Source organism: Vombatus ursinus, unplaced genomic scaffold (genome assembly GCF_900497805.2).
Source record: "Vombatus ursinus unplaced genomic scaffold, bare-nosed wombat genome assembly UNPS02012622.1, whole genome shotgun sequence".
Taxonomy (NCBI): domain Eukaryota; kingdom Metazoa; phylum Chordata; class Mammalia; order Diprotodontia; family Vombatidae; genus Vombatus; species Vombatus ursinus.
The window spans coordinates 409,943-435,856 of record NW_020952400.1 but is presented as its reverse complement, the minus strand read 5'-3'; the positions used below and the strand labels follow the sequence as shown (position 1 = coordinate 435,856).

The 25,914-nt window shown below is 46.3% G+C and overlaps 2 protein-coding genes and 1 pseudogene across 5 annotated transcripts in view; 1 reads left to right on the top strand and 2 right to left on the bottom strand.

Moving 5' to 3' along the window:
- Positions 1 to 59: 59 nt before the first annotated feature.
- Positions 60 to 25,914, bottom strand: part of PFN4 (profilin family member 4) — a 39,721-nt gene continuing 13,866 nt past the window's right edge. The window contains exons 2-5 of one of the 4 annotated variants that reach the window (XM_027858046.1): positions 6,618 to 6,761; positions 6,177 to 6,314; positions 2,403 to 2,508; positions 60 to 1,852 (exon numbers count right to left, since the gene is read on the bottom strand). In XM_027858046.1, the coding sequence (XP_027713847.1) occupies positions 1,842 to 1,852; positions 2,403 to 2,508; positions 6,177 to 6,314; positions 6,618 to 6,734 (372 nt within the window). In that variant the 5' untranslated portion in view covers positions 6,735 to 6,761 and the 3' untranslated portion in view covers positions 60 to 1,841. Of the gene's footprint in view, positions 2,509 to 6,176; positions 6,315 to 6,617; positions 6,762 to 7,418; positions 7,607 to 25,914 lie in introns of those variants that run through there. The other 3 variants (XM_027858045.1, XM_027858044.1, XM_027858043.1) reach the window with 3 other exon arrangements.
- On the bottom strand, positions 12,037 to 12,522 carry LOC114040059 (annotated as a pseudogene).
- LOC114040056 (zinc finger protein 558-like) overlaps positions 18,456 to 25,914 on the top strand; it is a 26,888-nt gene continuing 19,429 nt past the window's right edge. The window contains exons 1-3 of the mRNA XM_027858038.1: positions 18,456 to 18,607; positions 22,864 to 22,990; positions 24,289 to 24,384. Of these exons, the coding sequence (XP_027713839.1) occupies positions 18,575 to 18,607; positions 22,864 to 22,990; positions 24,289 to 24,384 (256 nt within the window). The 5' untranslated portion in view covers positions 18,456 to 18,574. The remainder of the gene's footprint in view (positions 18,608 to 22,863; positions 22,991 to 24,288; positions 24,385 to 25,914) is intronic.

The window sequence follows — 25,914 nt, the reverse complement described above, 5'->3', positions numbered from 1 at the left end:
ACGCTGGCACTTGTGCACCCTGGTGGCAGAGGTCCTGCTGCCCACAGTGAGGCAACACAGAAGATAAGAAAGAGGTTTATTTGGCTTTGAAGAAAGCTGAGAGCTGAGAGCCGAGGCTGGGGGCGGGTCACGGGGTCACGGAAAGGTATCTGGGGTGAGGTCTCAGTGTGAAGGCTTGATAACAACCACAGTTCCTATTCTCTCAAGGGTGGACAAGGGCCAGTTCTCAAGGAGTCCACTCCCCTGGGGGGCTGGCATTTGGGCTCCTGGGGGCGATAAATCTGTCCCAAGTTTGGGTGACATTTTGCCCTATGCCCCTACTACCCACCTACTGGCCCTTCAGGTACGACCAAGGAGGGGCAGCGTTCAGGGAAAAGCCTTTCACAGAAACAGCAGCAGCACCAGGAGGCCTAGGGAGACAGCCTGAGGCCCAAAGTGCCCCAGAGGCTGGGCCAGAAAGCCCTGGAGGAATGGCCTTTTAGGCAGGCGTGGGGAAAATTCCAACCCCAGGAAGAAAAAGCTGTTTCCTCTAGGCCTCCAGGCCCTCTGAGCCAGCATCCAAGAATCTTGTTCTTCAAGATAAAGGCTGCTTCCTTCTTCAGGTTGGAGACTCTGATTCTGACCCTGACCCTGACCCTGACCCTAGACAGTCTAAGAGCAGCCGTCATGCAGTGCTTAACCTCAACTGTGACCCTGACCTTGGACAATCTACGCTGCCAACCCTAACATCATCCCTAATCCTGACCCTTAACCCTGGACAGTCTAAACTGTTAACCACATCACCAACCCTAATCCTGGCTCTGACCCCAACCCTGACCCTTAACCCTGGACAGTCTAGGATGTTAACACTAACCTAACCCTACTTCTGACCCTGAACAGGACCTCTACCCTAATCCAGACCCTGAGGGTGACTGTCACCCTGCACAGCCTGGTCTATTATTCATGACCCCAACCTTCCTCTCTGGAAATTTCTTGTTTTTTTCTTAAAGACAGTTGAGGTTTTCAGAGTCTTCTGAGTGAATTAACTTCCCTTCTTCCTTAAGTAGTCACCTAGGATAAAACAAGAGAGATGTTCCAACTGGGGTTCAGCTGGCCTCTGTGTCAGATGGGCCCTGAGGGAACCAGGACCGTGCAGTTTAGCTTTGGACAGAAGCCTGGGTCAGGTCCAGGTGCCATCTCTGAAGGTCACTATGGCATGAGTAGCATTTCTATGAGGCCGGGACACTCAGAGGTGACAGAGGAGACCTCTGTGGGGCTGAGGACGAGGTGAAGAAAACAGGTAAAATCTGACTCATCCTCCAAGTCCCCAAAGTCAGCATCTGTTGGGCCGCAGCAGCAGAGCCAGACTTTGGACAGGCCCCACTCCCTAATCTCCATTGTTGGACAGTGCTGAGCATTTCCTGTGGATTTTATGACTCTGGAGACAGTTTGCCAAAACCCCAGCTCTCTCCATCACCTTCTCCTGCTCAAATCTTCCAGGGCTCCCCAGTGCCTTGCTTGTTTATCTTTTCTATGCTGCTGCTAGGCTGGGATGTCGTCCCCTTTCCCTCCCCTCAGAGGCCATCTCCTTTCAAAGGCCTTTCCAGATTCTCCCCCACCCTGACTGTACACTTCTTTGGGAATGCCATGACATGGGGTGGTGGGTAGGTGTGGGAAGCAGGTGTCCTGAAGGTCTGCTGGGGGCAATGGACTGGCCCCTGTCCCCTGGGCGGCAGCCAGAAAGGGAGGTGAGAGTCCTGCTCTCCTCTGCCCTCATCTGGCCTTGTCGAGAGGACTGTGGTTTAAGAAGGACGCTGATAAACTGGAGGGGGGCCTCGATGGGAAAGGCCTGAAGGGACTGGTCACATGGAGCCTGGAGAAGAAAAAACTCGGTGAGGGGGAAGACACCCCAAAGTATCTGTCGGGCAGTCGTGTGTGCTCCATGAGCCCAGCAGGCAGAACCACGTGCAAAGAGCTATCCCAGTATGGAGCGGGTGACCTACCACACAGGTCTTCCAGGCTGGGGCAGTGGAGACAGGTGAGGGTTGAGCTCAGTAGCCACTGAAGTCCCTCTCAGCTCTGGGATCCTGGGAAACAGTGCCCCCCAGAAGCCTGCACACTCAGGGGTCCATGGATCAGTAAATCCAGGGGGTAGAGTGGTCCCCAGGAGAGGAGAGGAAGCATTCTAGGCTGAGGAGTGGCCTGCAGGGACACGGGGATGGTTGGGCCAGGAACAGTGAAGGAGCTGGAGGCAGGCTGGGCATGGTCTCAACCACCTGGCTAGGAGACCTCTGGAGGCCGCCGAGAGGAGGAAGGACAATTTGGCAGCCCAGTATCGGTGGACGATCTTGCCAACCTGAAGCATCAGTCATTAGGAATGGGTCCCCGAGACGCATACACATCTTGGCACAGGGGTCCCTTACCCAGCTTCTCAGCAGCCTCCACGCACACGCTGGCATACATGTCCTCCCGATACGTGGCCACCAGGAGGTAGAGATTGGTTTGAACAACCACCAGCCCCGTGTTGTTCTAGGGAGAAGCACAGGAAGGTACTGAAGAACTTGGTGAGATCAAAGCTACGTGTGGAAAAGAGCCAATTCTGAGTGGAGGAGAAAGCAGGGACTTTATTCTTGCTCTATCTTTGAAATAACTCTACTTTTTTAATTAAGGTTAAGTGATTAGTTACAGGACACAGAGGCATGTGACCCATGGTACCTAACAGTGGGGGGGAACACAGCTGAAGGAGGCGGGGGTCAGGAGACTCCAGACCCCTAACCTATATGCTCGAGCCCCACTCTCTAGGCCAGGCCTACGACATCTCCCCGCCCTGAGGAGTACCTCAGGGGGCAGCTAGGTGGCGCAGTGGATGGAGCACCGGCCCTGGAGTCAGGAGGACCTAAGTACCTCACAGCCAGCCTGCTTCTAGCCTTAATGGTCCTCATAGCCATGAACTGGGGAAGCAACTTCTGTGGAGCAGTAGCTATCTCCACTAGTCGTTAACAGGACAGACAAGCCAGCTTCCCTGGAGCAGCAAGCAGGGCGCTCTGAGAGAGAAGAAAGCGTACCTGGACCACCACCTCCCCTCACACCCTGATGGAGACAGCCCCGGTCCCTGAACCCAAGAGCCTTGGGAACGGCCAGGCTTCCTTCCCAGGGCCCACAGCCATCCTCTGGGGAACTGCTCCTGCAGGGCTCGAACCCCAGCTCCTCAAAGTCACCATGATCCTCGGCTCAATCAGGGAAGAGGCCAGACCCGCAGCTTTGCCTCTACGGTCATCCTGACCTGTGTCCTGCCACCGGACCCTGACCCCTCTGGGGTAGAGGGCCAGGCTGACAACTTTGCGCAGCTCTGCCTCACTTCAATCCAAATGCACTTGCAAATCGAGGCATCCCCCTCCTAACGTCACTGCTCCACTGGAGAATGAAGGCTGAACAGCCCCCCAAGGATAGAGCCTCAGTGCTCAGCAGCTGCAGCAACAGGCCTGGACTCTGACCCCCACGTTTCTGTGGCTCTCTCTCCCATGGTCACAGACTTCCCTCATGGTCCCTGAAGCCAAAGACCAAGGGCTCAGGGGCCATGTGGCTATTTCCCATCATTGATTTACCCAGATGCCAACAATGCCTGGTGCTGCAGCCAGTAGGGAAGGTGGAGCTGACTTGGGTCTTTTGGCAGCTCCTCCCAAGCACCGGTTAGCTAAGCTGAACCAGCTCCAGAAGGTCCAGAAGGACTCTCTCCTTATAGGCTGTCACGACTCGTCCACGGTCCTTGGGTGGAGGGAGGCTGTGTCAGCCCACCACGTGCACCGGAGCCCAGGGCTGCGCGTCTGCCATCCCAGGGCAGCAGCGGTCCACTCCCCTCTCTGGCTTCCTTCAAGTCCCTAGTGAAATCCTTCTCCTCCAGGAAGCCCTCCCCACTGCCTCTTTGTTCCACTGCCCTTGCTCTGTTCATTATTGTCTATTTATCCCATCCTTGGCTTGCTTTCTATTTATCTGTTTACATTTGTCTCCCTCCTTAAAGTGTGGGCTCCTTGAGGGCTCTTCTTTGTCCTCCCAGGCTTAGCGCGGTGCTAAGGTAGCAGGGTAGGTGCTTCAGAAATGTTCACTGACTCATTGACTGACTGACTGGTTCTTCCCTCTCAGCTCCTGTCCACACCCAGGAACCAGCAGGAAACCCCCCCAGGCGTAGGCCTAGCAAAGTGTGAACACAGACCCATATCCAAGACAGAGAAGGAAGTGACTCCAGCTTCTAAGACCAAGAGCCATTCCCTAACACATACATGGTCAAGGGTATGGACAGGGAGTTTCTAAAGAAGAAATGCAAGCTATCGACAATCTTTTGAAAAAGAGGCTCAAACCACTCATAATCAGAGATACGCCCTTGAAAGCACCTCTGAGGTTCCACCTCACACCCATCAGATTGGCCAAGTGGACAAAAACGGACCATGGTGGAAGTCAGTGAGGCTGTGGGAAAACCAGGTCATTGACACCCTGCTGGAACCGTGAACTGGTCCAGCTGTCCTGGAAAGCTGTTGGAACTATGTCCCAAGAGTTACCAAACTGCGTATTAAAACTCTAAAGCATAATTTCGAGCACTACGGTTGCTAGGCCGATAGCTCAGAGACAAGAGATGGAGGAAAGGAAGCCCTGAGAACAAGGGTGTTTTATAGCAGCTCTTTTCACAGGAGTGAGTCACAAGCTGGAAACTGAGGGGGGAAGGGCCCATCGATTAAGGCATGGCTGACCAGCTGATGGCACATGAATGGGGTGGGATACTACTGGGCCATGGTTTCAGAAAAACCTGGGAAGACTTGCATGAATTGATGCAGAGGGAAGAAGCTGAACCAGGAGAACATTTTGTGAAACAAACAAACAAAAACAACCCCAAACCAGACAACTCTCAGAGTTGTGAAGAGATGCAACCCTCAAAAAGTGAAGAACTCCGCCCAACCCAATGAGCACAAGATTCCAGAGCGCCAATGATGAAGCGCACTGCCCATCTCCTGCCTGGGGGGATGGGCTCAGTCTGCGGGTCACAACATTTATTTTTTGGATGTGGCCAAAGGGGGAGTTTGTTTTGCTTGACTATGCACGGGAGTTTTGTTTTTCCTTTTTTTCAGTAGGGATGGCAATAGAGTTTCCACCACCCCCAAAATAAAAGAAAGAAAAAAGAAAAGAAAATCATCATTGAAGCATTTTAAAACGCCCTGAACAGAGGAGGCAGAGGCAAGCAGGAAGGCTATGAAGGTTACAGGCTGGGGCAGCTAGGTGGCGCTACAGTGGATAGAGCACCAGCCCTGAATTCAGGAGGACCCGAGTTCAAATCCAGCCTCAGACACATAACATTTACTAGCTGTGTGACCCTAGGCAAGTCACTTAACCCCATTGCCTAACCAAATAAATAAATAAATAAAATTGACCAGTACTTAATTTAAAAAAAAAAAAAAGAAAGTTACAGGCTGAATTTATGTACTTAAAGAGAAAAGAAAGCTGCACATTACAGACATTCACAGATCCATCTCAAACGCACATTTCCTATTCTCACGTGTCTGTGAAAGTGCTCCTTTTGTCCGATGTTTGCTAGTTCAAATTAAAAGTAAAAGAAAAATGCCTGATAATCAAAGTTACCAATGCAGCGATCAAAGGAATCTAGGGACTCTCTCCGTTCTTGGTGAAGATGACGGGACGATAAGCCACTCCCGGGGTTGGACCCGACCAGAGCACTTGGGAATCAGGGAAAGAAAAAGAAAACAACAACCGTGTCCATGCCCTTTGACCTAGACGTGCGCCCCAGGAAACAGCCACGTCCGTGCTCCCGTAACACTACAGACGAGGTCAGGTGTTTTGCTTTGTTTTTGATGTGTCGATGTTTTTGCTGATTGTTTTCCCCCTTCATCTTTCCCTTTTTCTTTTTCTTTTACAAATCCTTTGTTATAAGGAATGGCTCTTTTGGGACAGGAGAAGAGGAAGCATACAGGGGAAATCTTGGCGATGTTAAAAACAAACGATATCAATAAAACATATTTTTGAAAAAGAAAACAAGCATTTCCTCCCTGTGCAGAGCATTTGCTCTGCCTCTTCTCTGTTTTCAGTGGTGCATTCATTAACACGCCTTCCGTCCATCATGAACGTACTGCGGGCGTGTGGTGTGAGATGGGGGCCCAGCTCCTCCCCAGGGGCCCCTGCCCTCAGCCACACACCTTCCTGGCATAAAGGGAGCGCTCATCTGCTCTGACACACTTGTAATCCTTCTCTCTGAAGTACAGCCCATCCCTCCGCACTTGAACAGGGTTCCTGGAGAATCCGCTCACAAGCGCACGGATGTCACTGGGTGATATCTGCAGTTGTTAGGGCAAAACAGGGGCAAGGAAGAAGTGCTGATAAAGTGCCTACTGTGGGCCAGGCACTGGCTAAGGGCTTTACAAAGATTACCTCATTTGATCCTCACAACCACCCTGGGAGATAGGGGCTATTATGAACCCCACTGGACAGTTGAAGAAACTGAGGCAGACAGAGTTCAGTGATTTACCCAGGGTCACCCAGGTATTCAGTGTTTGAGGCTGGATTTGAACTCTGTGTAGCCTCAGAAGCCTCTCTGTTCTGGCACTAACCCCTCTCTGTGCCCAACCTTCTTTTCTTACATTAAACCCTGGTGAGGACACCAAGACAGTGCGCTCGTGTATCTTGATGATGGCAGCATTGTCCACGTGCTTCGTGCCCAGGAGGGACTCCAGCAACAGGTTCTGCACACTGCTCATTCTGGCTCAGTCTGGCCTTTGGGAGATCTGTGAACAAGTCAGGAAAAGGAAGGGATTGAAAAAGCATCAAGTAAGCACCTACTGTGTGCAAAAGCAGCACACACCTTGCTGTCAGGGGGCTCATGGGCTAAGGGGGAGACTATGTTGTTGGCATGATGGATCATCATCCCCATTTTATGGGGGAGCACAAGACCCCACCCAGCCAGGGGAAGAAGGTGGCATGGGGAGATGAGAACTCACATCAAAGGCTATGGCTATGTAACTCCTACATGTCCTTCCCCAGAGAATCCCAGACCCTCCCCCATGCTTAGAGCACCCGGGACAACTGGCCCTCCCAGCTTTGAGGAGGCTCCTCCTGTCATCTTCAATCATATAGAGCCCCGTCCTCCCAATGAGTCCAACAGGAAAGAGAACAGGGGGCACCATTTCCTCCCCACTCCCAGAAGCACTGCCCCTTCAAGCAGCCACATGGACTTTATGGGGTGATGGGACCTGGACCCCTAAAAGGAAAAGACCATGTCTTTGAAAGCAGCCCAGTCCCTGAATTTTCTCATCCATTTCAGCAGCCCAGATCACCGGGGGTTTACACAAGGCTCACAGCCCACCCCAGCCCTCCTAGACCACCTAATTAGCCTACTTGATATTCCTTTCAAGGCTGCACCTGGCCCACCCCAGACTACTTACCACTTCTTAATCCCACCCAGATCCTTTCACTGTCCCTTTTGTATATAAGCATCTGCACCATCTGCATTAGTTTGTAGGTTCTCTAGGAACTTGGCCTGCCTCTATTTAAACTTTTCCACTTGACTGGAAGATGGTTTGAGTGTGTGAATTTGTTCCAGGCAACTCCCCCTTGCACCCTGACATTTCTGGGTTCCCAGCAAGCCCAAACCATGTCATCTCCATATTAGTCATGTTACAAAACAAAACATAGTCCAAAAAAAAAAACCCAACCCATAAAAACCGAGTGAAAAACAGTATGCTTTGATCTGCATTCAGAGTCCACCAGTTCTTTCTCTGGAGGTGGATAGCATTTTTCATCACGAGGCCTTTGAAATTGCCTTCAATTATTGTCTTGTTGAGAACAGCTAAATTATTCATGGTTGATCATCGTACAATGTTGCTGTTACTGTGTACAATGTTCTCCTGGTTCAGCTCACTTCACTCACTGTGCATCATGCATCACGTAAGTCTTTCCAGGTTTTTGTGAAAGCATTTCTTATAGCACTATAGTATTCCATTACAATCATACACCACAACTTGTTCAGCCATTCCCCAATTGATGGGCAATCCCTCAATTTCCAATTCTTTGCCACCACAAAAAGAGCTGCTATAAATATTTCTGTACATTTCAGTCCTTTTCACTTTTTAAAAAAAATCTCTTTGGAATGTAGACCTAGCACCGGTATTTCTGGATCAAAGGGTATGTACAGTTTTATAGCCCTTTGGGCATAGTTCCAAATTGCTCTCCAGAATGGCGGGATCAGTTCACAACTCCACCAAAAATGCATTGGTGTTCCAATTTTCCCACATCTTCTCCAACATTCATCATTTTCCTTTTCCGTCACATTGGCCAATATAATAGGTATGAGGTGGTACCTTGGCATTGTTTTAATTTGCATTTCTCTAATCAGTAGTGATTTAAAGCATTTTTTCATATGACTATAGACAGCTTTGGTTTCTTCACCAGAAAAGTACCTGTTCATATCAATTCGGGAATGACATATTCTTATAAATTAGACTTAGTTCTCCATAAATTTTAGAAATAAGGCCTTAATCAGAGAAACTTGCTGTGAAACACAACACCCCCCCCCCCCACTTTCCTGCTTTCCCTCTAATTTTGACTGCATTGGTTTGGCTTGTGCAAAAACTTTTAAATTTAATATAATCAAAATTATCCATTTTATATCTCACAATGTTCTCTAGCTCTTATTTGGTCATAAATTCTTCCCTTATCCAGAGATCTGACAGGTGGACTATTCCTTTGTCTCTGAATTTGCTTATGGTATCACCCTTTATGTCTAAATCATGTACCAATTTTGACCTTATCTTAATATATGGTATAAGATGTTGCTCTAAATCTAGTTTTTGCCATGTTGTTTTCACAGCAATTTTTGTCAAATAATGAGTCTTTTTGTAAAAAAGCTTGGGTCTCCGGGTTTATCAAGCACCGTATTACCATGGGCATTGACTACTGTATCTTGGGTACCTAACTCATTCCACTGATCCACCATTCTATTTCTTAGCCAGTACCACACTGTTTTGATGACTGCCACTTTGGACTTCTGGGAGGCAAGACAATGGAGTAAACAGGAAATCACCTGAACTCTCCCATATTTACCTCCAAACAACTATAAAATAGCACCCCTAAATGAATTCTGGAACAGCATAACTAGCAACAAGATGGGGTGAAACAATTTCTAGCCCTGGAAACTTGGAAGGTTGGCAGGAAAGCTCTGCCTCACTCAGACAAAAAGGGAGGACAGCCCAGGAGGCATCCCAGACGGCCAGCAGCATGCCTCAGCAAGCCAGTGGGTGGCCCTGAGCCCTTTGTGCCGGAGCATAGCACCAGGTGAATGGGGAGATGCCTCACATACCTCAGCACAGAACAAGGTAAGCTGCATGACGCCTGTGGCCTCCAGCAGTGTCAGCAATCCTCCACTCCCTCAGCGCAGCACCAGGCATGAGGGTCCCCTATATGCCTCAGGGTAGTACCAGTGCAGCACCAGGCAAACAGCCAGGGCCTGCAGCCCCTGGCACAAGAAGTTTGAGACAGTGCCCCTTTCACCCTAGGAATTTAAAACTACAAAGAAGGAAAAAGGCTAGAAAAGATGAGCAAAAAAAAAAAAAGAATCTGACCATAGAAAACTATTATAGTGATAGGGAAGATCAAGGTACAAACTTAGAAGAGGACAACAATGTCAAAATACCCATGGGCAAAGCCCCAAAGAAAAATGGGAATGGGACTCAAGTCCAGAAAGAACTCATGGAAGAATTTAAAAATCAAATAAGGGAGGGAGAAGAAAAATTGGGAAAATAAATGAGACTGATGCAAGAGAATCATGAAACAAGAGTCAAGAGCTTAGAAAAAAAACAACTCGTTAAAAAGTAGAATTGGCCAAAATGTAAAAGAAGTACAAAAGCTCACTGAGGAAAATAATTCCTGAAAAATTAGAGTTTAGCAAGTGGATGCTAATGACTCTATGAGACATCAGGAATCAATCAAACAAAATCAAAATGACAAAAAAAATAGAAGAAAATGTAAAATAGCTCATTGGAAAAACAACTGATCTGGAAAATAAATCCCGGAGAGATAATGTCAGAATCACTGGACTACCTAAAGCCATGATCAAACACATCATACTTCAAGAAATTATCAAAGAAAACTGTCCTGATATCCGAGAACTAGGGGACAACATAGACATTGAAAGAATCCACCAATCACTTCTGGAAGGAGATCCCAAAAAGAAAATTCCCAGGAATGTTACAGCCAAATTCCAGAACTTCCAGGTAAGGAAAAAAATATTGTAAGCAGCCAGAAAGAAGCAATTCAAATATTGGGGAGCCACAGTCAGGATCACACAGGACTTAGTAGCTGCAACATTAAAGGATCAGTGGTCATGGAATACGATACTCTGGAAGGCAAAGGCACTAGGACTGCGACCAAGAATCACCTACTTGGCAAAACCGAACATAATTCTTCAAGGGTAAAAATGGTCATTCAATGAAATGAAAGGCTTTCAAGCCTTTATGAGAATACAAAAAATAGTAGAACAAAAAATATTTTCAATATCAAGACTCAAGAGAAGCATAAAAAGGTAAAAAGGAAAGAGAAAACATAAGGGATTCAATAAGGTTAAACTGCTTACATTCCTACATAGGAAGATGATACTTTGTAAATCTTAAGAACTGTATCACTAATAGTGCAGGTAAGGAGTATACATAAACAGAAGGTATGGATATAAGGTAAATTGGAGGGGATGCCATAAAAATTAATTAAGGAGTGAGAAAGAGGATTATACTGGGAGCAGAAGGAAGGGAGAACATAGAACATAATTATCTCAACAGATGCTGAAAAAGCTTTTGATAAAATAGGCACTCATTCCTATGAAAAACATTAGAGAACATAGGAATAAATGTAGCATTCCTTAAAATGACAAGTAGTATCTATCTAAAACCATCAGCAAGGATTATCTGTAATGGGAATAAGCTAGAAGCCTTCCCAATAAGATCAGGGTGAAAGAAGAATGCCCATTATCACCACTATTGTTTCATATTGTACTAGCAATATTAGCTATAGCCATAAGAGAAGAAAAAGATGTTGAAGGAAATAGAATAGGCAATGAGGAAACAAAACAAACATTCTTTGCAGTACAGTATGATATGATATGATAGTATACTTAGAGAATCCTAGAGTATCAACTGAAAAACTACTTGAAATAATTAACAACTTTAGCAAAGTTGCAGGCTATAAAATAAACCCACATAAATCATCAGCATTTCTATATATGACCAACAAAGTCCGACAGCAAGATACAGAAAGAGAAATTCCATTTAAAATAACTTTAAACAATATAAAATATTTGGGAGTCTACCTGCCAAGACAAACCCAGGAACTAAATGAACACAATTACAAAATATTTCTCACACAAATAAAGTTAGATTTGAGCAACTGGGAAAATAGCAATTGCTTTTGGTTAGGCTGAGACAATATAATAAAAACGACAATTCTGCCTAAACTAATTTACTTATTCGGTGCCATACCAATCAAACTACCAATTTTTTTTTTTTTTACATACAGGCACAATAGGTTTACTGGAACGTCTTTAGTCACAGGTGAAAGTAGCAGTATTGAAAACATTAGTTTCTCCATAAATACATAGAAACTATTTCCAAAACCTATTTTTTTAACATGAGAAAAATTATACATTTTATAATCATTAACTGAATGGTTGCCATCCCTTTTTACATAATGTTTCACCTCTTATCTCCCACCCTATCCCTGAACTTGATGCAATAAATTCCCACCTCCCTAGTTTACAGTAGGAAATTGTGTTAAATTATAAATATCACCATCAATGTTTAACTCTATATACAATAATGTATTGGCAAGGATCTAGTTTCAAATTAGGTTCCTATAACATGGCAAAGTAGATGTTTCTGTTTTAAAATAAATTAATGACAGCAAAATTTGTTGAAGGGGAGAAGGCGAATCGGGAACTTGTCAGTTCTCCAATTTGAACTGGACACTTGCCTCTTTACTTCTTGAGAAAAAACACTTGAAAGTCATATACATATTTCATTAAATTATGCAGCAATCTTTTTTTTTTAATTGTCTCAGAACTGTTTTATTGGAGCTCTCTAGTCACCAAGTCAAGTCTGATATTTCAGGACAATAGGAATGATAGTCACCAGCAAAATGATAACAGCAACCAGAGCCATGATGGCCTTCATTTTGCATCCACGCCACCAGAGTGGTCTTCCTTCGAAGTTGTTGTGTTATCTGATAAGCTTTCTGATTTGCCTCCTAGCTCATTCAGTCTCTCTCCTCTTTGAATCACTTTTGTAATATTCTCTTGCATGACATCAATTACTTCATCCACCCGATTCTGTACATGCCTAGTTTTGTCATTCCATGGTCCAAATTTTGGTCCAGATGGGCCCCTTAGGAAAAAATCTTCTTCATCTGAATCTTCTTCCAAAAGATCTCTCCTTTCACTTTTCATGGAACCAGTGACATCATCATCATTTAGGTGGCACTTGAATTTAGGAGGCATCTTTATTACTCAAAAAGTTGTTTTTTTTCTCCCAACTTTAAGAGGCAGATATATACCACCTGGGTGTCCGCCAGGAAGCTTCTGTTTGCCCCTCGGAACCAGGCCAGGTCGGGCCAGGTGGGGGGCGAAGAGAAGGGGAGGAGGGGAAGGGTAAATGGCCATGAGCACAGACCCAGCATCAGCTGCTTGGTTTCTCTGCTGCCCCCTCAGACTAGCGAGCATCCAGGACCAAAAATTATTTTATAGAGCTAGAAAAAATAACAACAAAATTAATGTGGAAGAACAAAAGGTCAAGAATATCAAAGGAATTAATGAAAAAAAAAATACAAAGGAAGGTGGCCTAGCAGTACAAGATCTCAAATTATATTATAAAGGGGTAATCATTAATACTATCTGGTACTGGCTATGAAACAGAGTGGTGGATTGATGGAATAGATTAGTTACACAAGACATAGTAGTAAATGATAGTAACCTGGTGTTTGGAAAACCCAAAGACCCCAACTTCTGGGATAAGAACTCATTATTTGGCAAAAACTGCTGGGAAAACTGGAGAACAATACGGCAGAAATTGTGTGTGTTGTCCTTTGTTTTTGAAGAGGACCAAAATGACATCACTATGCCAGAGTCCAGTTACAGTGTGTCTGACTGGCTGATCAGACCAATATGAGCTCAGAATGCTCTACCACAGGTCAGGCACAAATAGTCCATGTGAACATTTGGGTAGATGCTCTAAATTTGTGCATCCCATGTTTCTTTTGAGCTACTTCAATTCTGCTTTGCTCACAGAGCACAGCACCTTCTCTGACTTGGGCACGCCATGCTGGGCGGTCCTGTGCCAGTGTCTCCCATGTCACACAATCAATTCCAAAGTTTTTAAGAGAGACCTTGACAGTGTCCTTGTATCGCTTCTTCTGACCACCATGTGAGCACTCGCCCTGTGTGAGTTCTCCATAAAACAGTCTTTTTTTGGTAGGCATATGTTTTGCATTTGAACAATGTGGCCAGACCATCGCAGTTGCACTCTCTGAAGCAGTTTGAATGCTTAGCAGTTCAGCCCTAGAAAGGACCTCGGTGTCTGCTACCTATCTTCCCAAGACAATTCAGATGGAAGCAATTCAGTTTCCTGGCATGGCGCTGGTAGACTGCCCGGGTTTCACAGGCACACAACAAGGAGGTCAGCACAACGGCTCTGCAGACCTTCAGTTTGGTAGTCAGCCTAATACCTCTTCTCTCCTTTTGGAGCTTCACAAACACTGAGCTAGCTCTGGCAATGTGTGCGTCAACCTCATTATCAATGTGTACATCCCTAGAAAGTACACTGCCAAGGTAAGTGAACTTATCCACAGCATTCCAAACTTCTCCATTTGCTGTAAATGATGGTTTCAAGTATGGACAGTCTGGTGGTGGCTGATGGAGCACCTGTGTTTTCTTGGTATTAACTGTCGGGCCAAAATTAGCACAAGCAGCAGAGAACCAATCCATGCTTTGTTACATCTCAGCTTCAGAGGCTGCATTGAGTGCACAATCATCCGCAAACAGAAAAGCATGCACCAACACTCCCTATGCTTTGGTCTTGGCTTGTAGCCTTTCAGGTTGAAGAGTTTACCACCAGTGGGGTAGCTGGCCTTGATGTCATGGTCATCCTCGTTGAAAGCATTTGACAACATGGCTGAAAACATCATGCTAAAAGCATGGGAGCAAGCACACAGCCTTGTTTCACTCCATTGGTGCCTGGGAAAGTGAGGGAGCCTTGTCCGTTATCCAGAACCCAGGCAAGCGTGCTGTCATGGAAATGGTGTACAATACTGATGAACTTCTCCAGGAAACCAAGTTTTGACATAATTTTCCACAAGCCCTCACAACCAACAGTATCAAAAGCCTTGTCAGATCTACACACGTTGTGGAAAGACCTCTGTTCTGCTCCTGGCATTTCTCCTGGAGTTGTCCCAAGTTGCCCAAGATAAGGCCAAAATCGGTCCATGATTTAGACTAAAGTGTGATGCCATAAGCAAATTAGGAGAGCAAGGAATCGTTTAGGTGTCAGATCTACGGAAGAATTGATTACCGCTTTGTAATACAGCTTGAGATCCAGTATGGCTAGGCCACTTCCTGTGTTTTGAGGGGCTTGTTAACAGGATTTTTACCAAGCCAATCACTAACCTGGGAATCCACAAAGCAGGCCCAGAGACAGGAGTGCCAGTAATCAAGTGGTTTAACTAATCAACTTCCGAGTGAGCGATGTTCTCATAGCTGAAATAAAAGCACAGGTTATATGCCTAAAATCACACATGGGGAAAGAGGAGGGAAGACTGATTACAGTCATTTAGTGGTTTCCCACAAGAAACCCCCAAGTCCCACAACACAATTCTGGAGTCAAGTCTTTGTGGGTTGTGACCACCTCCCCTAGAGGACAGAACCAGAGTTCTGTGATGGGAACAGATTCGACGATTATTGATTTGCTTCACTTAAGGTCCAGTGACGGTGAGCGTTGTCAGAGTTTTGATTAATCAGTTTAGGCTGCACTGTGAGCTGACCCCAGAGTCAGAGAGGCAGCACTTAAGGAAACTAAATTATTAGTATACTTATTACACATGTCATATCAACTAATATGAAAATTATAATTCCCTTCTCAGATGCATAAGAGTCATTAGCTTCCACTTGCCCAACTCTGATTTTTAAGGAATTATTTTCTTCAGTAAACTTTTGTAACTTCTTTTCCATTTGGACAATTCTGCTTTTTAAGGAGTTGTTTTCTTCAGTGGATTTTTATGTTTCCTTTTCCAAGCTGTTGACTCTTTTTTCACGATTCTCTTGCATAACTCTCATTTCTTTTCCCAATTTTTCTTCTACCTCTCTTACTTGGGTTTTAAAATCCTTTTTGAGCTCTTCTAGGAGGACTTTTTGGGCTTGAGCACAATTCATATTCCCCTTTGAGGGGGCATAAAGGCATTTTGACACTGTTGTCCCCTTCTGAGTTTGTGTTTTGATCTTTCCTGTCACCATAGTAGCTTTCTATGGTCAGGGATTTTTTTGGTTTTTTTTTTTTGCTCATTTCCTAGCCTATTTCATGGCTTTTCAAGCTGAGTGCTGTTCCTGGGGCACAAGGGGGCACTGTCCCAAGCATCTTGCACTGGGGGCCAGGGGCTTGCTGGGGTTCTGGGGCTAGCAGCTCACCTGTTGTGCTGGGGTGGCCTGGCCTACTCTCACCTGTTGCACCCAGGCTTCCGCGGCGGTGGAGGCCTCACAGCTGGTCAGCTGTGCTGCTGAGTTGGGCCACTGGGCCTCCTTTGCTGATTTGTGCTGGGGCTAGGCACCTCCTGCTGGCTTGCTCAGACATGATCTGTGCTGTGCCATCCTCCCTTTTTACCCAAGTGAGACAGACCTTCTGTGCAGTCTCCATTAGTTTTCTTGGGCTGGAAAATTGTTTCACCCCATCCTTTTGTGGGTTCTGTCACTCCAGAATTTGTGTTGAGGCTTGATTTAGAGTTGTTTTGAGGGAAACTGGGGAGAGCTCAAGGAACGCCCAGCTTTTTCTAAGCCACCTTGTCTCTGCCTCTGAGGAGTTAATTCTTCTAAGGATGCAATTGCATTATTTTAGTTTTCCAAATTAACAGCATTTCTTACACAATGTTTTCCCCAAAACCCCAATGAGAAAAACTAGAAACATAATAAAATTACATAAACAATGTTACAGATTTTAAACATGAAATAAAATTGCTAGTTAAATGATATCAACGCATTTGAATGCATTTCTGAATTATCTCATGGGGAAAAATCACTTTATCCATCTATCAATTTTGACACTCTAGACTGATAATATTTAGAAAAGAATAGAATAATTTTGATCCAATTAAAATTCTTATTCTTTAGTTCTGATTCTTACAGTTCCTAAACATATCACCTTACTGTTATTTTTTGGGGGGGGGGCTTAGGCAATAGGGTGAAGCTAATAAGCTAGTAAGTGTCAAGCATCTGAGGTCAAATTTGAACTCAAGTCTTCCTGAATTCAGGGCTGGCGCTCTATCCACTGCCCCATCTAGCTGCCCCCGTAATGCTAATTTTTAAGTGTACTTTGCTTTAAGGTCTGATCCACCTGTAGAGGGTCAAACATTCCAATCATTCCTATGGAAGGACACATCGGACTTTCAATGAGTCCACAGTCTAATTTAATTTAGATTAGGAGAAACTCAGTCCAATCTGAATCTCCATTTACAGTTTCAAAGGGTCTACAGAATCCCAGTTTTCCCAAGGGCCATTTGCTGCCAGCATCTCCAAGTACAGCCCCTCTGCTTTCAGAGCGTCTGGTGCCTACGTTCTATCTTGGCAGCCTTTCTGCTCAGAATGGGGAGGCTCTGAGTCCCAGAGCAGGGGGAGGGAGGGAAGGAGAGGGTGGAGAGATGGGGGAGGAGCAGCTGTCAGAGATCGCTGGCCTGGTGGGTGGTGCCCAGGTGGAATACAGCCTGGGCTGGAGTTTGGGACCTGGGAGGAGTCTAGGGAAGATCATTCCAGCAGCAAAGGCATTCCCTGTGACAGCAAGGTGGCCCTGGGTGTGATTGGAGGACAGGGCTCATCCTCATTGGAGGACAGGTCCTTGGGGGCTGGGCAGTGTGGGGCCCCTCCCAGAGTGCACTGGCGGGAAGCAGGAAGCCTTGCCTCTGAGACTGCTGTGCCGTCTTCCCTGGGGCTGAGATCCCTTTACCTTCGGGAAGCCAGCGCTGTGGGTGCAGGTCGCAGGTAGGTTAGAGCCAGGGCCCCACACAGGTCCTGCCTTCTCCTCCCTGCCAGTGTCATTGGGTCCCATCTTCCTCATCTGACCTCATGGTGAGTGTCCTCCAGGCCCTCCAGCAGCATGCCTGCCTCCCTGCCCTGGCCAGTGGACAAGCTGCCCGGCCCTAACTCATTTCCAGACTTCCAACACTTCCCAAATGTCCAGCGTCCCCCTCCGCAGATTTCCCATTGGGTCACACTTTCCCAGACTTCAGACTTTGCCCATAAGGACCCAGAAGTCCTGCTTTCAGCCTTCCTATCAGGACCCTGGAGTCCTGTCTCCCTGCCCTGAGCTCCTGTCTTCAGACTCAGGACCCCGCAAGGATCCAGGAGTTCCACCTGCCCTGAGGACCCCATGTTGGATGCAGGAACCAAGCTTTTTCCTGGCCCTTCATCTGGATCCACAGCTCTCAGGCGGCTTCCCTCTCAAATCCCAGGCACGCAGCTCCCTGTCTCCACTTCACCTTTAGGGATTCTGAGCCTAAGCTTTACCAGGGGGTCCCAGGAGTCCTCCCTGGCCCCCAGTTAGACCTCAGGACACAGTCTCCTTGCTTTCCCAGGCTCAGTGTCCACCTGGAGCCCTTCTGTCACTCTCAGGACCCTGACCTCCCTGCCATGTACTGTGTTAGAATGTGCTGCCTCCCAGCCCCTCCCCCTGCTCTCTTTCCCCAGGCCTCCTGCTTCCCTGCCCCCACTTCTTTCAGAGCTCTCAGGTCCCCTACCAGGGGGCTCAATCCCAGACTGAATTTTCTCTCCCAATCTCTAGCTACCCCTGGTCATTCCCTGGTGGCTCCATCCCAGAGCCCTCCCCATCCTCTGCCTTCCCTGGTTTCCCTCCCCTCTAGATCAAGCAGTCAGTCTGTTATCTAGATAATGTGTATGTTGGTTGGGGAGAGGGGATGCAGGGAGGGCAGAGGACCAGTTGGAGGGAGAGCTCTGGTTCAGGAGCCATTGAGGCTCTGACTGGTCTCATCCCATCTGAGATCCCAAATCCTTTCTGCCTTTTGGTTCTCTGTGGGAGGTTGGGGAATGAAGGAGGGAGAAGAAAGGGAGGGAAGTAGTCTTCCTGTTCAGACCACCTTCATTTCCAATTCTGACCCTCCCTCTGCTCTGAGGGCAGGACCAGGGCCTTTGTAACCCCTGTAGGACCTCACCCTCTGTAAATCCCTGTAGGCCAGCCTCCTGCCTAGGAAGAGAAGGGAAGGACATTTCCCCCTCTGGGGTTCTTCTCCCTCCCCAGCTCAGTCTGCAGAGGACCAAGGCCCACCCCAAGGACGGAACCCAGAGCCAGAGAGAATGGCCTCTGGGAGCCACAGACCCCCATTTCAGGTGAGTGCAGTCCGTCCACAGACTTGACCAACCTCAGCCATCCAGGCCATTTCTATAGGAACGTTCATGAAGCTGGCAATGCCTTCCCTGTGGATCATTTCTTTATAAAAATAGGCATGAAATGAATACAGAAGTAACCACCCTGCTCTGCTCTCTGTCTGTTTTAAACTGATTCGTTGGCACCCTGGCATCTGGAGAACTAACCCCCTTCCCTCAATCACTGCCTCCCTGGTTTGTTTTTAAGGTTCCCTCATTACCCTGCTGACCAGGACGTCCACTTCACTCCTTAGGCTCTTCCGCAGGGATCACGTCTTTGTTGTCTTTGAGCCTGGTTCTTTGAAAAGACTAATAAAGTTGATAAAACCTTTAGCTCTTCTGATTAAAAGAGGGCAGAAAATCAAATCAATAAAATAGAAAATAGGAAAGGTAAAAATCACAACAAACACAGAAGAAATGAAAAGGATAATCACAACATACTATGTACAGTTTTATGCAAAAAACACAAAAGAACCAGAGGAACACCTCCAAAAAGGTGACATACTCAAACTATCAGAAGCCAGGAAAATTCTATCAAATTTGTAAAGAGCAGTTAGTGCCCATGCTTTACCATACACATACCACTCCTCTCTGGTTCTTGTGGCCAAGCTCTCCGTTGTACCAGGTCAAGGTCCAGGAAACCCTTCACCCCTTCACGCTGAGTCTTGTCTGGACAGGATTGGAGCAGAGGCCTGAAGGGCGCCCCCCCCCCCCCCCTTGTCCTTTGCAGGGCTGCTGGTGCTGCTCATGTCCTCCTGCCTCAGCTCACACAAGCCTTCCCAGGTCTTCCTGAAATCCTCTCCTTTACCTGTTCTTAGGTCCAGGCAATAAACATTTAGAAAGGCCCTTCTCTGCACCAGGCAGTGTTCAAAACTTCCCTGGATACAAAGGAAGGAAAAACCAGGGCCCGCCATCAAGGAGCTCCCAGTCTAATGTGGGAGATGACATGTTAGCAGCTGTGATCAAACAAACTCTCTACAGTAGAGAAGGGAAGTACTCTGAGAGGGAAGATCTAAACATTTTGGGGACCAGGAAAGTAAGTTTTCAGAAGGTGAGACATCAGCAGAGTCTTGAAAGAAGCCAGGAGGCTGAGCCAATGCCCCTGGTGAGAGAGGAGGAGGAGAGTAAAGTGTAAGATGACTGGTTGTGTGCACCTACTGTGTGCCAGGCACCCAATAAATTTTACCTCATGTGATCCCATGTTGCAAGAATTGTCAGGGTCCCTCTGGTGACAGCCTGAAAAAGGCAGTACAGGATCCAGCCAGGAGGTACATATCCACTCAAAGGTTGACATACACCGTGAGTAAGGGACAGATACCAGCGATCTTCAGTTCCACAGATGTGGTGTGTGTGTGTGTGTGTGTGTGTGTATGTGTGAGTGCATGTGGTGTGTATGCATGTGTGCACATGTGTGAGTGGTGTGTGTGTGTGTGTGTGTGTGTGTGTGTGTGTGTGTGTGTGAGTGAAAGTATGGGCACTAACTGCTCTTTACAAATTTGATAAAATTTTCCTGGCTTCTGATAGTTTGAGTATGTCACCTTTTTGGAGGTGTTCCTCTGGTTCTTTTGTGTTTTTTGCATAAAACTGTACACAGTATGTTCTGATTATCCTTTTCATTTCTTCCGTGTTTACTGTGATTTTACCTTTCCTATTTCTATTTTATTGATTTGATTTTCTGCCCTCTTTTAATCAGAGGAGCTAAAGGTTTTATCAACTTTATTAATCTTTTCTAAGAACCAGCTTTTAGTTTTATTTGTCATTTCTGTGATTTTCTTTATTCTAATTTATTTCTCTATTTTTTAAATGTCTTCTCTTTTGTGCTTATTTTAGGTTTGTTTGTTGATTTTCTAATTTTTAAGGTGCATATTCAATTTATTAATCTCTTCTGTATTCTTAAGGTATGATTATAAGGATATATTTTCCCTTTGTCGACTGCTTTAGCTGAAACCCAGAAATTAGGGTATTGAGGAAAATTAATTTAATGCTGTATCATTTTATTTATATTAATTTGTAATATTCCCTTCTCTGTTCAAAAGGCCATTTCTTATGTTAGCTTAAACAGAAACCCTTCCCAGCACATTTTAGCTGAGGAATTTAATTTACTCACAGGCCTCAGGACATCTACCTGGACATGCACCATCCCATAAACCAAAGTAAGGACAGAGACTCTGTAAAGAAAAGCCAGCTGAAGCCAGATCTTTTCCCAAGGACTTGTTACCTTGTCCTTGCTACTAACCTCATGAAGATTTGGGATGACCTGGTCTAGAAAAGAGAGACTGAGCCAGTGAAAACCTGATTGAGATTCCTTATGTTTTTCTAGCCAAAGATTGTTAGAGAAACCAGCTCACATAGCATTTCTTAAGTGCCACAGAGGGGCAGGTCAGCCATATTTGAAATCCATTTCCCACCACCCCAGCCCCCAGCCCCAGCTATGTATTGCCAAGCAGCCTTATTTACTGCAGCTTAAATTAGTTTTGATTTGGATTGGTTTAGGGTTAGGGTAAGTCTCAAGTTCCATTTATATATAAGTATATAGTAAAGGCATTTATTGTTAAGATAGTAAAATAGGATAGAGTTAATAAGTCCCAACAGGTAACAGTAAACAAACTTAAGTCTCAATCAGCATTGAATCTTGTCACAATCAGTGATCACAGTCAGGAGAACCATCTACACCTGGATCACATGGGCTGGTTTTCCACCTCCACAGTCCCAACAGGAAAATCCCAGGCTTCACGCCTGCACCTTGGGAAGACTGGAAGGTGAAGGCGGGGCTACCTGCTTCTGGCACTTCCTTCTAACAAAGTAGGCAGTTTGCCAAAATAAACATGGGATCGGTGGGGAAGGAGCTGCTCTCAAAACTATCCTTGAGAGTATTCCTGTTTATGAATATCCAGTTCCTGGAGGGGTGGTCAGCCCTTCCTGGGAGCAAATACCATAAAGGGTCCTTCTACATCTAGCTAGGAATAAGATTAACATGAAAAAAGAGTCAGAGTAGAATTGCAGGCATACTGAGGCAGGTCAGAATGTCTTTTCTGAATTATTCATCACAAGCTGTAGTAAAGCTATAGGGACCCTGTATCCACAGGAGCTGTCCTTTACATGCACCTCTCAGTAATGGGGAGAAGCTGGGAACTCTTGGCCCACCTCCTCATTAAAATGTCCTCAATTGCTAGGGGAGTCCCCTGTGATGTGCTGTCAGGCCAATCAGAAGGAGGACAGAGCCAGGGATAAAACCCCCAGCCACCTCTTTCTTATTCCTGATCTTTTGGCACACAATGGAGGCGAGCCATTAAGGCCCCTTTCTTACCAGGTGCACACCAACCTCACAAAGGCTATCTCGCTAAGATAATTGTCTCTGCTTGTCCTTTGTTAAATTCCAGCCTCCACACTTTGTTATTTCACCATTTTCATTTTCTTTCCCAATGTTCTTCACCATTTCTGTGATTTGTTCTTTGACTCAGTCATTCTTTAAGACATCATTGTTAAATCTTCAGTTGGGTTTGTATCCTTTGTTTGTGATCACTGAACCAATTTCCATTCTTATTTCATCATGCAATGAAAGGACATATGGATTATTTCTGCCTTACTACATTTGTTTGCACTAAGTGTCTCTGTGCCCTGGTACATGGTTAATTTTTGTAAAAGTTCCATATGGTGCAAAGAAATATGCCTACCCCTCCTGGAGGCCTCTCTTATATACCCTGGGAAGCGTGGGTGTTCCCAACAGGAGGCAGTCAACCTGGATTGCTTAACAAGCCATGAGAATGAATATTCTACTGAGAGATGGACTGTTCTAATGAGAGGTTGGGGGGTGTGACTGTGATTCCGGCACTTTTAATCCCAGACCACCCCCAGCCTTCTCACAGACTTTACTTTAGAATATAACCCTTACATCAGTTCTGATAAGGAAGAAATTTCACATCACCCTCTCTCTTTCTCCTCTAGATAGAACACAAACTTTCTCCCTGATTCCACAGGGAGCCCCATTCCATAATAAGCTTTCTTCTAACTGATGACCACATAAAATGCTTTTCTCAAAATTCCATTGGGCTCTTACTGACTAAGGTTTCAACAGTTGAGTCTGACACTCAGAAAGGGTATGACCTTTGAGCTCATCTCTTCTCTGGGCTTCAAGTTTCCTCCTATGAATCAATGAGGATTGGACTGTTTTCCTCTGCAGTGTCTTTCAGCTCTATGGCCTATGACTTTTGTTGATTTAGGAGACAGTGACATTCAAGGATGTGGCTGTGGACTTCACCCAGGAGGAGTGGGGCCTCTTGGACCATCCTCAGAAGGAGTTGTACAAGGGGGTCATGCTAGAGAATGCCCGGCACCTGCTCTCCCTGGGTAAGGACACTTCCCCTGGTAACTCTGAGTCTGCAAGCAAAGGGGACGTCTTCATTCCCCAGTGTGCGGGGTTTGGAGCCTCTATCAATTATTAGAGAGAGAAAAGTGTTGGTCACCTCTGGCCAAGAGACATGCTGCCTGGTTCTCCTATAAAAAGTCTTTGCATTCTGTGCAAGGAGCCTGAGGGTTTCCTCTGCTGCACCTGATGTTGTCTCTTACCAATTCTAGCTAGCTTCAGGTCAGAGATCCAATCGGTGTGGAAGAATCTCAGACGTGCAACTAATCTCGGGGGTTATTTGGTCTAGCCTCTAGCTGGACGTGAATTTTGTCTGCCAAATCTCTGAGAACTGCTCAGGCAGCTTTTCCTTGCAATCCCTTCCACTTTGGGATGGGCCTAGTATTTGGAAGAGTCTTCTATTTAACAAGCAGACATCAGTAGCTCATAGCTCTGTCTTGTGGCCTGTGTACAGATGTGTCCTTCATCTTCCTTCATGTTGCCCCAAAATTCCAGCACAGATGGTGGCAAAGGAAGGGAAGGGAATAGGCATTTATATTCACCTGCTATTTGCCATGTGCTGGGAAAAGTGCTTTCCTCACAATATTATGTCACTTTATCTTCACAATAACCTTCGAAGTTGGGTGACATTATTATACCCATTTTACACTTGGGAAACTAAGGTTAAGTGGCTTGTCCAGAGGCACACTACTAACTGACTGAAGCCACATTCAACCTCAGGCAATCCTGACTCCAGGCCCAGGGCTCTCTCCACTGCACCGTCAACTGCCTCTGATTTCTAGACAATAGAAACTATGCAGTGAGTCCATCCTTCTATGAAGAAGGTGCACAAGATCAAATTCTCTGACTCCAAACAGGTTCCATGATTTTTCCGCCCCCCTCACCCAAAGGGGCAAACACTTCCTGAATGAACAGTACACAAGGTTTCTATAGGTCTCAGGAAGTAAGGAGCCAGTACAGCAGGACAGGGCAAAGGGTGATTCATCAAGGTCCCTGGAGCTGGGGCACAATTACCCTTTTACCCAGTTTGGGTGTGAAGAGTTTCTGCCAGAACAGCGGAGCATAACAGGATGGGGGGCAGAGGGTTTGGCTGTTTCTCAGAACAGGCTGTAAACACATCCTATTTTGGGTTATTTGCATCACAAACTCTGATGGGTCAGTATGTGACCAGAATGGAGTGATTCTCAAAGCGGAGCAGCTCTGTATCTATACTCTTTTCCCTAAAGTGAACTAAATTACAAATTTCTCTGCATGCTCATCCCTAACTGACTCCCATGCCCAGGGCTTCCAGTTCCCAGAGAAGATGTGGTCTCTTATTTTGAGCAAAGGGAAGCACCATGGATGCTGGAGCAAGAAGACCTGAGGAGCCGCTGTCCAGGTGAGTGAGGTGAAAGCAAATATGCGGGACCTGTGATTACAAGAGGCTGCTATGTGCTATAGTGAAGCTAGTGCTAGATTTGGGGGCAGGAAGACCTGGCTTGGAATTCTATTTCAGATTTTTTTTCGCAATGGCTTCCTGGGCCAGTCACTGAAACATGAAGCCTCAGTTTCCCTACCTATAAAATGAGGGGGTTAGATGCCATGGCCTTTCAGCTCCCTTCCAGGGATAAATCTATCATCTTAGAACAAGTTGTTATTTGGAATTTGGGCGCATGGAATCTCCCGAAAGCGCCAAAAGAGGTTAGACTCTCCAATATATGCACTTTCTTAGACCTTCTTCAAGGAAACAAACATTTATTAAGTGCCTCCTGCATGTCAGGCCCACTGCTAAGCACTGGGGCCATAAAGAGATACAAGGAAGGGGAAGCAAGGTGGCGCAGTGGATAGAGCGCCAGCCCTGGAGTCAGGAGGACCTGAATTCAAATCTGGCCTCAGACACATAACACTCACTAGCTGTGTGACCCTGGGCAAGTCACTTAACCCCATTTGCCTCATACAAAAAACAAAAACAAAAAAAAAGAGACACAAGGGACATCCCTGGCTCTCATGGAGCTCAGTCTGTTGGGGTAGACAACACCCCAACAACTATGCAGAAAGCCAGTATGGACAGGATAAATTGGAGCTGGTTAAGAGAGGGAAGGCCCTAAAGTGAAGGAGGACTGGAAAAGGTTTATTGTGGAGGGTGGGCCCTAGCTGGGGCTTCAGGGAAGCCAGGGCGAGCCTTCTAGGCAAAAGTGATATTGAGACAAACCCCAGGAGCCAGGAGGTGGAGGGCACTGTTCACAGAACAGAAAGGAAGCTCATCTCACTAGATTATAGCATATGTGGGGTGGGGGGGGGAATGGGGTGAAAAAGGACTGGAAGAGTGGGAGAGGGGGAGGGGATGAAGTGCTGGAGCCCCCCTAGGGAGGATTCCATATTGGATCCTTCTGCTGGGGAGCCAGAAGACATTGTGGAGTACATGGGGACATGGTCACGTGCGAGTGTTAGGAAGATGAAGTGGACGTCTAGGTGGAGGGCTGACTGGACTGGGGGGAGTCTCTGAAATACTCAGGTGTGAAGTGATTGGGACCCAAACGAGGAAGATGACAGTGTTGGGAGAGATGTCACACAGGCGGAACTATGGGACCGTGCAGCTGATTGAACATGGGAGTCAGGAGGGTGAATGTGTGAGAGTCGATGAGGAGTGCATGACACTTCATCTCTGAGCCTGGACTATTGGAGGGATGCTTCAGATACGGTTAGGAATGTAGGCAGATGGGAGGGTTGGGGGAAGGAGAGTGAGCTTCATTTTGCACATGGTAGAAGGAGGAACAGGAGAGAGTAGTGTCAATAAAACTTAGAGGGGAAAGTATCAAGAAAAAGGGGTGACTGACAGTGGCAAAGCCTGCAGAGAAGCCAAGAAGAATGAGGATCAAGAAATGGCCATTGAATTTATCAATCCGAAGATTACTGGTAATTTTAGAGA